The sequence below is a fragment of the Gobio gobio genome (assembly GCF_949357685.1).
Source record: "Gobio gobio genome assembly, chromosome: 10".
NCBI lineage: Eukaryota > Metazoa > Chordata > Actinopteri > Cypriniformes > Gobionidae > Gobio > Gobio gobio.
In genome coordinates, this window is record NC_137116.1 from 51,837,437 (window position 1) to 51,855,940 (window position 18,504).

Below are 18,504 nucleotides of genomic sequence, written 5' to 3' on the forward strand. Positions count from 1 at the left end.
TCAAAAAAATCTATCAAGTCTGAAGAACAATGCATAAATAAATAAACGCAAAACATAAAAAATTTAATATTAAAATCTAGTCTGAGTATCTGACACCATAGTAGTCTGAAGAGCAAAAACAATTATAAAACACAAACATTTATAATAAAAATAGGCATTGAATTCATGATGGTCAGTGTGGTCCAAAAAGTTGGATTTGAAAACTAACTTGCTGTATGAAAAAAATCCAAACAGCATAAAATTACACACAAAAAAATTGCAAAAATACGTTATGACAGTTGGCTACAAAATAAGAGGACTTGGCAACATGCACAAATGTGTATTTGTTAGCTTTTGTAAACATACAAGTTGTATATATATATATATATATATATATATATATATATATACAGTATATACGCATCATTTTCGAAAATTGCAGCATACAACTTTATCCAGAAAGAACACACATTGCATACACCCGGCACAATGCGATGCAAGGTGTGACGCAAGTGTTTTTTGCTAGTTTAAGCCTGATGCAGTTATCATTTTCACGTCCAGCGCCACGTTGTTTAAACAGCAAATGCACTCTGTTTGCCCATGGGCGTGCTGGTCTGAAAACCAGGTGTGTTCAGACGCATTGATGGCGCCATTGACCAACAAAAACCTAAGGTCAATAGCGCAGCATTTTTTGTGTTTTGCGTTAGTAATATGTGCCTATAGGCGAGTCCACAAGGCTCGTACACTTGCTTATTACACACAGAGGGACGCGAAGCAGCACGCAAACATTTTTAAATTTTAAAAATAAAAGGATTCCTCTTGGGGAGAGATTTCTCGCAAATTCTGTCATGTAAATACCAAAATGGTGCAACTGGCTTTTAAAGGGAATGGTAGATGAGACTCTGATTTGTTTAATGCATGTTACGCCCAAAACACACCCATAAACCATTAAGAGAATATGTACAACCCTCACCGTTTTTCCTGTCGTTAAACTAGCAAAAGTGGATTCGGACACGCCCTTAGTGCACCTGCGCGATGTGCTTCAGACCATGCGTTCAGATCGTTAAAATAGGGCCCATTATGTCACACAAAGACTGCGCCATTAAAAGCTGACAGTATCTAACCTTGATCACTTCTTTAACAGTACCTGGAAGTGTGGTGGAATTGGCAGAACGTTTGAGACACTGCTTGTGCTTTTAAGAGCGATCTCTCAGAGTCAGACAGCCTGAGACACCTAACAGCGCCACCATAATTACAGACGGGAAGATCACAGACAGCTGGTGATATTGGTTTTACTCCAGATCAGATGAGTTCAAATTCATTTGCAGGGAGGAAGGTGGTTTGGTTTGATAAAGTGGCGGATTAAAATTACTTAAACATCCATCAATATGTGACGTCGCACTAAATTATAAAACACAATGTGCCAGCTGTCAAAGAAAAGGTCAATAGACTTATCTCAAAGTATAGTTCAGCCAAAAATGAAAACTCTATCATCATTTACTCATCCTCACATACAAATTAAAGTCATCCTCCAAAATAGACAAAATGGCCTCATAAAACTACTTTAAAAGTTGTCCATACAAGTCTTGTGTTACATTCTGAGCCTTCTGAAGACATTTATGTGAGGAACAGACCCAAAAGTCTCTATTTGTCGTTGCTGTCAAATCTTATTTGCATTTCCGCATATACAAGGATGGTGCGGGTGGTTGCCAGGGTGTTGCTAGGTGTTCTGAATGGTTGCTATGGCATGGTGTGTTTGAAGACCATCGCTACATCTGAAAATGAATACTTCCCTACTATATAGTATGCGAAAAACAGTACGCCCAAAAGAATAGTATACATAGTATTCGAAAAATAGTGGGCGAAAAGTTCCCGGATCACCTACTGCTTCCTGTGAGATTCTGATGATGGACACTTTACTATCCCATGAGGCCATGGGAGAGGATTTATGCATGGTGGTGAAACAACGCAACTGACACTGGTAGGTCACATTATAATGACAAAATGCGGATGTAGTACATCCGAAAATCATTCATACTACCCATATTCATACTATATTAATGGTCGCAAAGTAAATTCAAATTCAAATGTATACTTACTCAGACAGTACGCGATTTTGGGCGGAGCACATGACATCCGACAAAGACACCTGACCCCATCTGAGAGTTAGTAGAAATTATAAATCCTTCCCTTGAACCATAGCCACACCTGAATTAAATCTCTGTTCTCAGCCAGCATTATCTCTTATGCCACAGTCAAATCTCCCAGCCAATCACGACAGACCTTTACACGCCAAAAAAAAGGTGCCCTGCTGCCTCTAGCACGAGATGAGTTATGTCAACTGAACCAAGACCAGAACCACATTACATCACTAATACATAATTCTGACAGGTCATCAGTCTGAGGAGAAAAAAATAAATAATAAAATAAGAGCCACAATCCCATCACGCAGCCTGACAGCTTCAATGAAGTGATAAGTTGAGTGGTTTCTGTCACAGACGTTAGCGCTTAGCACGGCTGCCGTGAGGTCTTTTGGGTCTTGCATTGTTCAAGGGCGATGCTTTTCCCACAAGACACTTATATAAGCCAACAGCAGATGGTCAGAGTGGACTCTAGAGAGGGACAGTGACGCTCTGGGACAACAAGTTTTGTCCTCTTGTAAAGGGAGAGATTAGCGTTACTCCCCAACTGGAAAGAGTTGAACAGCCCATCACATCTGTTTTTGATAAATTGCAAACACAAGCATTTATTCAGTTTGATTGAAAAAAATAATAATTAAATATCTTGCCTAATGTGCACTTTGAAAGCTGAAAACAAATGAAAAGAATGAATGTACATCCTTATATTCTGTCAGAGGTGCATGTTAGGACATGCTGTTCACTCAAGGGAACCCAGGTTTAAGTTTGACCTGGGTCATGTCCCAATCCCATTCCCCTTCACTCACCCTATTTTCCTATTTTGTCTACACTCCACTTTCCTTAAAATGAAATGCAAATAGGCCAAAAGGCAAATTAAGAATGAATGAATGAATGAATGAATGAATGAATGAATGAATGAATGAATGAATGAATGAATGAATGAATGAATGAATGAATGAATGAATGAATGAATGAATGAATGAATGAATGAATGAATGACAAGAAGAGGAATTGGGTCATTCCATATCAACTCAATCAAATTTCGGAAACTTCCCTGGCTAAAATTTTAGATTTTATTAATATTTTTTCTGAAGATAGACAAACATAAATAGTGATGAAAGCCAAAACATTAAATGTCACATATGTATATTTACTGAGTAATCCACTATTTTGTAGAGGGATTTTGTCCAAATCCAGATTTGGAGCCAAATTACAGGTCAGCAAAAATGACTTTAGAAAGATGGCCACAGCATAATTTTATTTTTACACAGAGATTGGTAGGTCTACTAGTAAAATCTGTTGACTTTTGCTCTCTTTGTTTCATTATATACCAACGGTGACAGTTCAAAAATGGCAAAAAGCACGTCTTGTGTTTTCAAGTTTGCATGCCTGTAACTCAAGAAGTATTAAAGATTAATATCCTTTTAGATTCTGGTTCTTAACAAACTTTTCTTTAGTATCTTAATTTTTAATTCCAAAGATATGGGAATCTCAATGTGTCTCCATGAGTAAATTGGTAAATTGTACACATTTTCAGAGGTTCAAAACCAAATGTGGGTCACTTTGCATACAGCTGATACTTTTTCTTTTAAAGAGGAGTATCTGAAGAACAAATAAATGTTGAAACTAGAAAAGAATCTATTTTTTTCCCCTAACACAATTGCATAGAACATGTCTGAGTGCAATAAATATTCTTTTTGCAAAGTTTCCGCGCCTGTAAAAGTATTAAAGATATCTCAATATCCTTCTAGATTCTCATTTTTAATAAACTTCTTTTGTAATCTTCACTTTTAAGGCCCTATATCGTTCAATCCCATAGATATGGGGATCCCAATGCAACTCCACATTCAAAATGTTGAATTTTACCCTCCAATGGATGAAAACCAAATATCCCTGCAACATTTCAAAGAAATTATACTTATTGTGTTTAAAAAAGAACAAATAATGTTGAAGCTAGAAATGTATCTTGTTTCCCTCTACCAAAACAAATATATAGAACATCCACGTCTGAGCGCAAAAAATGAGTCAAGTTGAGGAATATTACCTCTCTAATATGTACTTATAAGAATCTATATTTGAATCAGTTTCAGAGATATTTGGAAGAAGGAATTTTGTAGCGTAACTAGATGTTACTAGCCTGGTCTTACCAGACTCTCGTACATTTCATTTGTACAGAGAGTCTGGCCACTCTCCATTGACAAGAGATTTCTTTATTTTGCAAAAAGCACAACCATTTGTTTTTATTGTGACGGTACAAAAAAAAAAAAAAGAAACTTTAAAAAAAAAAAGAAAGAAACAGATTATAATGGTGTATAATACTTGCCTGAATGATAAAAAACGAGTCTCTTTGGCACTGATAAGAAAAAAAGCAAGCCAATCACGCCGGCGTGATTGCCGACTCGAGAGGGTTTACTTCCTTGAAGGCGGGTACTCTGTTGAAGTTTAAAACTATTGGATCTGCCCAGAGTCACTCTGGATCTGCCATAACGAATCGCTAACATTTGGTTGTGACGTATGTCACGCGCCATTCTCCTTTGATTCTCACATGGAAGTCCGCAAATAAATGTGCTCACCACCTCAGTGATAAAACCTAAAACTCGTGCATTCGGATTGTGATTTATTCACGTGGCGGGGAGAGTTTTGTGATCGGGAACGCGCTGCTCTCGTGGTCCGTAACATGATTGTATATGCTGTAAATATGCTGTCATATGCTTGGTATGATAATAAAAAATGCTGCCGTAAATAACGGCCCAATTCAAATATTTACATGCTTTTCTTCTTTTTATTTTTTTAACGGTGATTAAATATATTGCTCTTGTAGACACTTGCTAGCATTTAAAGAAATACAAGTCTAGAAATGCATCCAAATTACAGCGCACGCAACCGCACGGTGCTCTGCAGGGGTCAAAAAGGTTATATTCTGGTCAAAGATATAGATAAGATATAAGATATATTCTTGAAAACTCAGAGATGGGGATTCGGAGAGCAATTCAACTACCACACGACCTTGGTGTTTGCAGTGCCGCCGCTGGCCATTTTGATGCCCTAAGCGCGATCACTTAATGATGCCTGAGGTGGCGGGACTGGGTGTTTGTCTAAAACAGTAGGTAATTCGGCCAGGGATTTTAACGTGGGTGTTAACTTCAACTCCTTCACCACTAACGGAGCGAGCTGGAAAATCAAACTTTTCCCGGGCCACAACATCATGGCCACCAATAAAACTCAGCAAAGATTATTTTTGCTCTGGCTTTAACTTCTGGATATTTGGCAGTGGTGCCAGGAATGAATGGCTTCCCTCACATCTTTCTCCACCGCCATTACTGAACTACAACCAAACTAGCGCACAATATCAACGTCATCGTTCTCAGCGACTCCCTCTGTTCGCTGATTGGACCGGTAAAAAATTGTTGGGTGAAAACCTAAGCATATACAGCAGTCCCAGACGGAGTACTGAAGGAGAAAGAAAATTGAGCGGAAGTACGTAGGAGGGCGGAGCCAGAGTAAGATATTACCACATTGACATTCCGATATCTCTGGGATTGAACATACACTCACCTAAAGGATTATTAGGAACACCTGTTCAATTTCTCATTAATGCAATTATCTAATCAACCAATCACATGGCAGTTGCTTCAATGCATTTAGGGGTGTGGTCCTGGTCAAGACAATCTCCTGAACTCCAAACTGAAAGTCAGAATGGGAAAGAAAGGTGATTTAAACAATTTTGAGCGTGGCATGGTTGTTGGTGCCAGACGGGTTGGTCTGAATATTTCACAATCTGCTCAGTTACTGGGATTTTCACGCACAACCATTTCTAGGGTTTACAAAGTCCTGTGGGCGAAAATGCCTTGTTGATGCTAAAGGTCAGAGGAGTATGGGCCGACTGATTCAAGCTGAGAGAAGAGCAGCTTTGACTGAAAAAAACACTCGTTACAACCGAGGTATGCAGCAAAGCATTTGTGAAGCCACAACACGCACAACCTTGAGGCGGATGGGCTACAACAGCAGAAGACCCCACCGGGTACCACTCATCTCCACTACAAATAGGAAAAATAGGCTACAATTTGCACAAGCTCACCAAAATTGGACAGTTGAAGACTGTAAAAATGTTGCCTGGTCTGATGAGTCTCGATTTCTGTTGAGACATTCAATGGTACAGTCAGAATTTGGCATAAACAGAACATAGACCGTAAAAAAATATGGACGATGCGACTTCATTGACTTCCGCTGACCAAAGTTGAAGCTTTCATAGGCCCGCTCACGGCGCTGACATCTTGGGACCGAGTCTGCGCAGTAGCGATCTCGGGACCGGAGTTGCGCAGTAGAGAACAGGAAGTAGAGGCGCGATTATCAAAAGCCCGCCCACACTCTCGCAGATGCAGAACAATTAATTATGTTGGTGTGAAATAAACAGTTATGGAAGTGTAGAAATTAAAGCTAAAGCTCCAATCTCCTCCCAAAAATCCAGAAAAAAGTCTGTTAGTGCCTCAGTGACAAGTTCACTCAGAGAAGCCGTCAATCTCAGCTGTCAATCATGACGTCACACCCCCCGTTTTTATAGCATCAAATAACTCACTAAAACTAAACTTATTTAAAAAACGAACACTTGAAATGAAATTATTGTAATAAAAACTGCCTAAAATGACAGAAACCATCTTTAGGAAACAATTATTTGAAGTGTAATTAAATTGTTTAGTGTGTCTCGCGCCCATTCAAATACATGGAGAGGCGGGGTTTAGGAGCTATACTGGGACCGGCCACCGGGGGGGCGATCGAGGCGCGAAAGCTTCAATTTCTGACTGGAGCACTACAGGCTTGAAACAGAATGAGAACATGGATCCATCATGCCTTGTTACCACTGTGCAGGCTGGTGGTGGTGGTGTAATGGTGTGGGGGATGTTTTCTTGGCACACTTTAGGCCCCTTAGTGCCAATTGGGCATCGTTTAAATGCCACGGCCTACCTGAGCATTGTTTCTGACCATATCCATCCCTTTATGACCACCATGTACCCATCCTCTGATGGCTACTTCCAGCAGGATAATGCACCATGTCACAAAGTTCGAATCATTTCAAATTGGTTTCTTGAACATGACAATGAGTTCACTGTACTAAAATGGCCCCCACAGTCACCAGATATCAACCCAATAGAGCATCTTTGGGATGTGGTGGAACGGGAGCTTCGTGCCCTGGATGTGCATCCCACAAATCTCCATCAACTGCAAGATGCTATCCTATCAATATGGGCCAACATTTCTAAAGAATGCTTTCAGCACCTTGTTGAATCAATGCCACGTAGAATTAAGGCAGTTCTGAAGGCGAAAGGGGGTCAAACACAGTATTAGTATGGTGTTCCTAATAATCCTTAGGTGAGTGTATAAGGCCTTAAAAATTTCAAAAGATTCCAAAGGAAAAGTTTCATGGGAATACGAATCTAAAATGATATTATGATATCTTTAATATTTCTTGAGCTACAAACATGCAAACTAATATTTTTTGGGGGCACTCAGATGGGCATGTTCTATGCAATTGTTTAGATAGAAGGAAACAAGATGCTTTCTTCAGACATTCTTCTAGCTGTATGCAAAGTGACCCGCATTTGGTTTTTGACCACTGAAAATATGTACAATTTACCAATTTACTCATGAAGCCACACTGACATCCCCATATCTCTGGAATTAAAACAATACTGGGCCTTAAAAATCAAGATACTAAAAGAAAAGTTTAAGAACTACAGTCTAAATCAATCAATCAATCCATCCATCCATCCATTCATTATTTAGATCCCATAGTTTACGAGCAGCTTCTACAATTTATTACACACCGGGCTATTGTATCCTGCTTTCACCCAGGTTGTTTTAAATAATAACTTAGAGGATGCATTAAACATTTAACACAGTCTCCAAATGGAATGAAGCAGACATCTTAATTCAGCAGCTCCTGCTCCAAACGCTGCCCTGTCAAGGTCAAAGGAGAGGAAGCGTAAAGTTGGATATTAAGTCTTGGTAATGTGCATTCCACTCAACTGCTGCCACAGACCAACCAATCGAATCTTGCACTCACTGAGAGTCTCTAAAGAGTCTTTGCTCGTTCCTTTGATCTGCACACATGCATTTCTATCTGCATAGTAAGGCTAAAGCAGAGCGTTTATCCGGCCATCACCAGAGGGAACACGGCCAATCAACCCAACCCAGGATAAAACATTAATGCATCAGGTGACCTCTCTACTGTAACTTCAGGAACACCCACAAATATATTCATTTATTCAATTCAGACATTCATTAACATGCACGCTGAAGCATGCAACCTGATGGAGTTATTTGCTTTTTCATTGCCCGAGATTTCCAAACCACAGAAGTGCATAATTATATTTGGAAAATATGATTAAAGGGTTTAAAATGCCATACTTCTTGTAGCTCTGTTTTTCATGCATATTAACATATAAATGTGATCAGAAAGCATTACATTTGAAAACTGAATATTACTTTTGTTGTTCCAACATGACTGCTTCCAGATTTGATTTTCTTTGGAGACTATGCAACGGTCACATAGCCGGGTCTATGTAAAAGTAATTAGTTTGAGGGTAAAATGTCACTGATTAGGTTTTAAAGTTGCTGGATGGTATCACAGATAGTCCCTTGTTTTACATCACAACTTTGTGTTTTTACACACATAAAATACACAATCAATAACAATCCCCATCAGTTTAAATGCATCTATGATCATGACTGTACATCTAAAATAGGTACATTTTAGAGACAAAGCGAGTGGCACTTGCCCACTCAAAGCTACTATGCGGTCTACAGGACATTTTTACCCACAGCATCATCCACTATAAGAAAAATCATAAAAACTAATCCTTTATAAACAAAATACAACACCATTCCCCAACAAACCACACAATTTAAACCATCACACATGAAAAAGTTTAAGACTTTGCTCAAATCAGCCTTATATGAGCAATAGTAACAGCGATTACTACTAATAAACACATTAGATGGTTTGCGTCGGTGTACATATACAGATTTGAAACCATAATAATGTCAGATCAAACATCTGAACATCTAACATTAATGAGAATGTTTGGGAAACGCTCTTCATGAGGTGGGTGAATCTAATAATATAATACAGCTAATATATTTAGCTTTCTATGGTGGAAGAGATCATGTCATATACCCATTTTTACAAAAATATGTCGACTTTTAGATAACTCTGCTCGGATATGGTTATAGTCCTCTTATAATGATCAGCATCCCTGCAGAAACCACTGAAGATTAATGTTTAAAGTGTGCATGACATTTAATGAAACACTGCTGAAAACCTGATAGCAGGTAGTACATATGTGTGTGCAATGATCATGTAAGCAGGATGATGCATTGCTTCAGAGTGTTAATACGCAGGTCCTGACATTTGCACGATTAGCTCAAATATTAAGAGTAATATGGTGCCATTTCCTTCATTTACATAATGCATGGGAAGACCCAAGATTTAGGTTGTCATTAACACTAATGTGAATCTGATAGCCTATCCACCTGTCCACTATTGTCTACAGACGATCATTATTCGCCCACTGTCCTAGTGCAACATAAATGGTGTTTCACCAAATCCAAACACCAGTGTTGTGTAGTGTGTGAAACAGCAGTATATGCAACAATAAGCATGACAAATATGAGTTTGTGACCTTACCCCAAATCAATATGATACAGTGTGCAATGACCACCAACCTTTTTTAGCAGCACTTAGTTTCCAGTAGAAATTATACCATCCACTTACTTCACATAGGGCTTTCAAATAATTTAATACATTATTTATAAGTACCGTAGTTATTCATCAATTTGAAAAAAGTTGAAATTACACGGAATGGTGGGATACGATAGACGTGTAGGCTATTACATCAATTTATAACTGCAGAACTCATGGTAATTTTGTCTTGAAAGGTTTATACGTACAGTATAGGTATGTAATAATCTAAGGCCCTGTTTACTCCAGCTATTAAGATTCGTTTTGGTCAACTGGATCACAAGTGGATGACAAAACGTGGTCTAAAACATTTTGAGCTTGTCTACTTTTGACCACTTCCAGAAGTAGTGAAAAACGCATTGCTCATGTGGTCAAACAGCCACAAAACACTGCCTGCTCTCCACCTACTGACCTGCGTAAACATCAAAGCGTGCCAGCCTTTTGGCTGAAGACCAAAGTTTGGTTTGAAGACAAAAAACGCACCAAACACAATGTTTGTTTTCTGACCATTCCCGGTTTCTAACACACACTCACCGCGTCCAACGTGGTCTTGCGACTATCAGCTGCTGCTTAATGTGTTTTTCCGTCATCTCTGTTCGCATTCATTAAATTGCGTGAGCTTATTTCATCCATTAGATGGAAAGATCTGAAAAAGCCCATACATTTACCACCCATAGACCCTCCCCTCAAAGAAATCCGGACAAAAGTGGTTGAAAGTGGACAAAAAAGACGGATTAAAACACCAGGTGTAAACAAGAATGTGTCTCCCTTGTCCACTTGTGGTCTGAACAACCAAAATACATCTTAATACCAGTTGTAAAGATCGATTTCTATAAGGTGAAAATTAATGGGAATTTCACTTCCAGAACCTGGAAGACTGTTGTACTCTATCCTAGTACCTCAGTGGCTCAACCAATAGCATCAGTGTTCAGGACAGGTAAGCCTGTTTGAAAACCAATAAGTAGATTTTGCTGCCAGTTCATCCGGAACACTGGAAATGGAAGGTCATGAAATGCACACTGCATTGTGGGATACAGTATCTCAGAAAGTGTGCTACTATGCTATATACTGCGTTTTTTTGCCAAATGCAGTAGCTCATTCAGTTGTTCCCTGCAGAAAATAGCATACAACTATGCAGTATACTTAGTACATACTGAAAAAATAGTAGTATGATATTCCGAACACAGCCTACATGTGCTATAGTGCTGAATGATTCTCATTGCATCTGTGTGGGTGTTTTCTACCCAACAACAACATGGAAAAAAGAAACCATATTGAGACATTTAGCATAACAGCCAAATGTTTCAGGAAAAAAGTTGGAGAAACACACACACACACACACACATAGACACAAAAGGTCTACGCTTCATCTATCCTCCTCATCCTCTCCTCTCAAATGCAGTGACACAGCGTTTCACTCTTCATCTATCTCTCTGAGGGATTAAACAGTATCAATGAACAAGAGAAAACTGGACACATTTCTGCTTCCCTAAAGCCTGACAGCAAACCAATGGCCAGAAGACGTGGCTGAAGACTATAGTGCAGAAACAGTACATAACTCACTCACAGCTCAGTTTGTGAGTAAATGACTCACTACAGAGAAGGTTTCAGGGCATAATTGAGGGAATCAAAGGTACATATTCCATTTTTGTAGCAGGGATGATTCACTAACCTTACAAATGTGCATTTTTTGTTTAAACATATAGACAGGTTTCTTACCTAAAAAGCTGCTGCAATACCAAACCTGTACGCTGGTGAAATGAAAATCCCTCGACTATACACATTTTGCTCATGCAAACTTAGGGTGGCCCTACATGTGAACACCAAAACAATGTTAAATCTTCAACTTAAAAGAACTCAACGGTTTACACAATAGCTATAACTAAAACGCAAAAGTTTTGGTGGAACTTCTATATAAGAAGACTGTCAGCATCATAAATGAGCAATGAAGCAGTAAGTGGTTTGGATCACATGGGAATTTTCCATAAAGTTCTTAATGGATCTCATCTCCTTCCTTAGCTTTTTCAATACTACCATGGAACCCGTTTCACTCTGCAGTCCAAACAAGCACTCGATAGTTGTAGAAAAGCTCTGTGCGTATAGAAGATAAATCTGTTGCATATTCAAACCATCTGCAGGTAAAACGGGAATTAACTTACCCAAGCGTTGTCATGGTGACTATTGTGTACCAGAAGGAGGCTGGGATGCTGGTGAAGTTGGTTCCCTTGGTGCCTTTCTCTGCGTAGAACATGACGGTGGCAAATATGATGATGGCCATGGTGAGGGAAAACAGGAGGAAGCCCAGCTCAGAAGCACAGCTCTTCAGAGTATAACCCAGGATCCGCAGGCCCTGAGAGTGACGGGAGAACTTGAAGATCCGGAAGACGCGGAACACCCTCAATGTGACAAACGCGCCGCTCACGTCCTCGTTCTCAGGCATGACCAGGCCGATGTAGTAGGGCATGATGGCGACGACGTCGATTACGCTCATGACCGAGCGCATGAACTTGCAACGGCTGGGCGCGGCAAAAAGCCTCATGAGGTACTCGAATGTGAAGATGAGCACACAGGCCGTGTCCATGCAGAAGAACGCCAGTGAGTACTTCTCACCACACGGCAAGTCTTTCTTGCTGCCTTTGATGGGTCGGCAGGGGACAGTTTCCACCACGTTCGCTATGACAGAGACGGCGATGAAGAAACCTGTGACATAGTAGAAAACGAGAGCCATAGTGCTTGTGTGGGGGTTCTCGAAGGCGCGCCACAAGCGCTCCCGAGATGTGCTGTGCGGCGGCAGAGGCGTGTCCGTCGCCATCTCGGCCTCCGTGTCCTCGGCCAGACGCTCCTGGTTCTCCTTCTTGCGGTCCCTGTACTCTTCCATGCAGCAGTCTCCGATAATGTCTGGCACGATGCCGTAAAATGCCAGCTCCTCATCGAAGGCCTGAATGCACTCCTGCCGGGGGTAGTGAAGCTTACCCGTACGGTAGAAGTTCAAAATGTGGCGAAACATCTCCGGGTCCCTGTCGAAGAAATACTCCTGAGTGTCCTCGTTGTAGAAAAACTCCTTTTCCGAGCTGCCCAGCAGAGTGTCAGGATAGCGGTCCAGCGTGTTTTTCCATGTCTGGAAACGGAGCCCGCTCACGTTCACGAAGAGGATCTCGTCGTTGCGGCTCTTTTTGTCCACGGGCGGTTTGGGCATGTTTTTCTTGGCCAGAGGAAGCCAGCCAACAGCCGCTGCCCTGGCAAACGGTAGCCATGTTGCCACTCCGGCAGCCATCTTTAATCTGGTGGCTAAACGTCGTTACTGAAACAAATACGCCAAAGAGGAGTCCTGAGCCAGTCAGCCCTGAGAAGATTTTCTGAACCTTTCTGGACCAGAAAAAGTCTTTCCAAACTAATCATCAGAGGTGAGGATCTCAGACTAGTTAGTTGTACGTCTCTCGGTTTGTCTGTACATCTAATACACTAGGAAGGACTCCTCTGAGGTAAATGGAAGTAGACGAATGTTTGCATTATCTGCTACAAAAATTTGCGGCTGTCAAAGTGTCAAAGCCATTTGAATCTCAGGATCTCCATTTATCAAAAACCATCCTGAAATGACCCATTAAAATTCATTAGTTCAAGTCTTTTGTTTACAGATTGTGGCTGTTCAAAGAATCAGTTCAGCCATCTAAAGGGTTAACCCTCTTGGCCATATCTTGCAGGCTCTGCCGGAGAATACTGATTTGTTGCTGCTCTGTGCCGTTTCAAATTTTTATTAGTCTGTGATGAGGCTTTCTGATGTTAGCAAGAGACTATGTCTCCTCTACTGTGTCCATTCTTTCGTTTGTAGGCGTTCTCCCTCCTTTCTATGCAGTTTCAAGAGTCCTGCCTTTATGTTTCTTTCCTTTCTTCGAGCTTCAAGCGGCTACTCAATCTTGCAAGAGGCTGAGAAGGTTTTCAGAGGGAGATCTCAGAACTACAGACTCCTGGACTCCAAGTATGGCCGGTCCTTCACACACCTGTCATGAAACATCATAACAAAACCTTAGGTGACGTCTGAAAGCAACATGGGACACAGTAGATACTTTCATAAGCTTGTTTTACGTCAGAGACTATTTAAATAAACAAGCTTCACAGTCTGTGTATGAGATCTCTCTCACGCTACATTCATTCAGACTTTAAACGGAAAAAGGTGTGGCATTACGGTTACAAAGCTACATAAATAAATACATATTTGCATATTTTTTTACAGTACACACACACAGAGACACACATTTAAACTCTTCACAACAATCAATAAGTAAATCAATAAAGTGTTTCACCACTTCTAAGCTAATGCAACTTCCTGTTGCATCTAAATGTCTCTGTATGAATGAATAACCTCCCTAAAGCAGAATACACAAACTTTTTAGGGTAGCATCACATAACCACACGGCTGACGTTAATGGGTCCTGGAGGAAGACAGGTGACCCAGCCCAGTCCCAACATAATGCATACAACATGCTCCCACAATCAAAAATCAATAACACATTACTCTACACCTCCTGCACCATACAAGAGAACATGCACGTAGGAGATGAACAGTAAATTCAGGGTTCACTTTAGAACCAATGCAGCTCTACAGCAAAACGCATTATGCAACTTATTCTTTAATTTTTGGACTCAAACCCTAATGTAGGTCCTCCAAAATTTCCTACAACGCAAGCGCTAAAGTGACTCCCAAAATCAATGAGAGCTGTAAATAACATGACACAAAAAAAGTCGAGCAAGTTGCCAGCAGTAATGATAAGTGATGATCTATCTTTATAGACTTGTTACCTCTGAGATGGACGAGAGGATGGAGCGTTCAATGTGACAGAAAGCGGATGAAAGAAAAAAAAAAGGAAAGAAACGGCAATCTCTCTGCAGCAGTCCTGGCATCTCGCATACAGCTTGAGAAGGAGCGACCGTAACGCCTAGTCCTCCTTTGCCTCTCTCTCCTCTCCTCCGCTGCTCTGTTGCATTCGTGTGCTGCCTCTCTCTCTCTTTCACTCTCTCTCTCATTTGCTTGCTCAACCTCCCCACACTTCCCTCTCTCTCTCTCTCTCTCTCTCTCTACACTTATACACATCCATTTAAAGCTTAATATCTCTTGCAAATGCATCCTGCCCTACAATGGGTCATAGAGAACGAGGCAAAAGCTCAGGTTTCACACAACCTGACAATACTAGATCTCACAGTCTACTTGTGCCTTTTGTTGCAGCTTACTGCATTCAGACACATTGCATCCTCTCCTCTTTCAACAGATCGTTTCATGTTGCTCCACCTCTCTCGGCAGTGGAAGTAGCATGAGAATTTCATTCTTATTTCAGTTTCCTCAACTGTTTCCGTGCACAATGGGGTGCCATCACACTTCTGAAAGCAGCCTGTAAGGTAAATTGCTGGAAGTAAATGAGAAAGCTCTGTGAGGTGCTATGTGAGTTACATTACTGAAATATACTGTACCACAAAAGTGTCCAATTTCATTTCAGCAATTTTGAGTAGGTTTCATTTGCCATTATAAAATTGTAAAAAAAAGTTTGCACACACTTGAATGAATTTGTATTTGTCAAGATCTTACAAATCTTTTTATTTAAAACAGTGGTATTCAACCTAGGGGCCGGGGCTCATTAGGGTTTATAAGGGTTTTTATAACACTTTTTGTTATACAGGTTGAAACTCTCTTCACATCCTGATAGCAACATGTGCATATATCTTCTGTGGAAGTGTCAGGACCAAAAAATGTTTGTCCAATGTTCTACCTGCCTGTCAACATATGTATTTCCATAACTCTGCACACCTACTCGCGCAGACATTGCACGTCATCAGTGCGTTTCGTAATGCGAGTTCACACTGCACTGACACTCATTTGCTGACAGGCTTTGCAAAATTGCAGACATATGCCCGAAATCATAGGCAAATCGGTGCTCGTTCACGAGAGTGATAATCAGTGTGAATTATGAAATATGCGATCTGAGAGAATCGCAGATGAGTCGCCGACGGCCATGAGATATGGACCTGTCTGCGATTCAAAATCCTGCTGTGTAATGTGTTTTGACTGAAAATTACATTTGCGATGACCGACAGCCAATGAGAGAACAAGATACAGGGCAGCGGGAAGTTCAGGGAGGAGTTATAGACCAGAAAATCTGAATTTTTAATAGATGTATTTACAATTAGATCAAACAGAAACAAAGCACATACATTTGCTTTACCAGTTGCAACAGCAGCACATTGCAAAATTATGTATATAACTCTTTATAAACTCTCTTTGCAGAACACAATCCTTGCTCCCTGTGTCTCCCCAACCATTTCCTCCTCCATAATCTTTTTTCTTTTTCTCCTTTTTGTTGCAAATCAGTGCACTGACAATTTGTAGCCCGCAAAAGGCTTCATTGTTATGATAATTTTTAATAACAATTCCAGTCTTGCACGAGAGCTCTGGTCTGACGCATGCATGATCTCGCGTTGTTTCCTTGTCACATCTAGTGTGTGTTTGGTTGTGAAACCCAGAGGCTGTTCACGTCCTCAGACTTGGATTTATGCATTTCTGTCAACACCATCAACGGCTAAATGAATCTGCAGCAGTCAGGTGGTACAAGTAAGAGCTCTGCAAATAGTTTACGTTCATTATTATTGTAATGTTATGTGCATTGAGACATGAAGTAATTCAATGCCGCTTCACATCTCATAACGCTTTGCAGACTCTGCTCTGGCTGTGTGTGTTCATGTGTTTTGAAGAAGGTGTTAGCTTGCTATTGCTAGCCCCTCTGAAATTGCCTACCCTACCTTTAAAATAAGCTAAAGCAACTCAAACAAATTGAGATTTAAATCACCCTTGAACAAAGGTTTGTTTTCAGCCACAGTATTAGAAAATCTGCATATATGAGGTAGCCTAAAAGTTTAAAAGTGTTATTTCTAGACCTGGAAAAGTAATGTAAATTAAAACGATCTTTAAACTCTAAGGTTTTTTTTTAAATATAATGAATAACAATATTTGTTTTTATAAATGTGACAGCCTTGTCAAAAGACAAAAAGGTTGAGAACCATTGATCTAAAAGCTTCTTAAATGCATGCCATAATTTTTTTATTAACAAAAATTGTTCCTACGGATAAATTTTTTGCAAAAGTAATATTCTAATGAGCTTTATGCAGAACATGAACAAACCGAAGAAATGACAGTATGAGCGGACGGTAATATCTATGGACCTTTAAGGTAATCAGATAACCTAGTTGTTTAATTTTTTCCGGCATTTTATTCAATTTAAATATCTAAATGTTAGTGAGAAGAAGAAAAAAAACTTTTAGATATCAATCTGCATATGCGATGGACATTGGTTATGATCACCTTCGCACGCTCCTTTGAAGAGGAGTAAAAACAGCTCTATATTCAACAAAGCACATACAAAAGACCTGAATCGGAGACGATGCACCTGTTTTACAGAATACAGAAATGTGTTCTGCACAACCCCCATTGTTAAGGATAGCAGAGGAAAAGCAGACAACAAGTGTGCAGCATACATAACATTTAAAAAGCATCCCAGCATGCACTACATGAAGCTGGTTGATTAATGTCTGGACTGTGTAGAGCTGCAATCTAGACAAAAAAAGAAAGAACATTTATTGGTTTGGACAATTCTCATACTTCCATTTGTATAATTCCATAGTTGTAATGACTTATTGTGATGGTCCCTTACTCTCATTAGATTATTAGTAGACGTGTAGGGTTAGAATAATTTGACATGTATTTGCAAAGTTACTAATAGTTAGTAGAATGTCTGTTGGAAGACCGTTACAATAAAGTGTTAGCAGATATAAGTAGACAGTCTACTAATACTAACACTCAACAGAGTGTTCAAAAGGGACCATCAAAATAAAGTGTTACCGAAATAATAATAAAGAATGAGTAGGTCTGACTAAACCTTTCATTGGTTATTTCATTGGTCTACTTATGATGAAACCTTTCATCATAAGTAGACAGTCTACTAATACTAACACTCAACAGAGTGTTCAAAAGGGACCATCAAAATAAAGTGTTACCGAAATAATAATAAAGAATGACTAGGTCTGACTAAACCTTTCATTGGTATAGACAGTAATCAGCCATCTTGATCTCTAAATATAAGTAATGGCATAATCCATTGAAAACCCATATCAGTCAACCACTACTTTACATTCACAAACTGTTCTATAGTCTACATACTGTATTATTCATGAGGACAAAGGTTGAATTCACCAGACTGACACTCATCCATGTAGCATTTATAACGACTGCACTTTCTACTGCTGTTTTGCGGACGCAACATGTGACTGGGGTCCTGAATGGCTTGTTGTGCCCCACCTAAAATAGTGGGATTTGATTGCATTGGTATTTATATCCGTCTTGTTTACCCTGTGGAATTAACCATTTAATGTAATAGCATACTGTACACACATGCACGTAAACATTGTCTGGTTTCAATTATAGAGCAGGCATTAAATTTCTCACTGAAGAGTCACGTTAGGGACAGATTGACGAGATGTGCAATTCCATTTAGAGCCACTAGTGGCACAAACATTACACACTTAAACTTCATAGCAAATTTATGGTCTCTTGACAGGCCAATCCTTTCGATCAAGCCTCACCCTCTTGGCTGCCTCCAAAGCCTACTT

General features: G+C 39.9%; 1 protein-coding gene across 1 annotated transcript in view; it reads right to left on the bottom strand.

Annotated features, from left to right (window-relative positions):
* The window catches only part of kcnd1 (potassium voltage-gated channel, Shal-related subfamily, member 1), a 112,080-nt gene extending 97,255 nt beyond the window's left edge, over positions 1–14,825 (bottom strand). The window contains exons 1-2 of the mRNA XM_079828002.1: positions 14,653–14,825; positions 12,015–13,853 (exon numbers count right to left, since the gene is read on the bottom strand). Of these exons, the coding sequence (XP_079684128.1) occupies positions 12,015–13,129 (1,115 nt within the window). The 5' untranslated portion in view covers positions 13,130–13,853; positions 14,653–14,825. The remainder of the gene's footprint in view (positions 1–12,014; positions 13,854–14,652) is intronic.
* Positions 14,826–18,504: the final 3,679 nt, after the last annotated feature.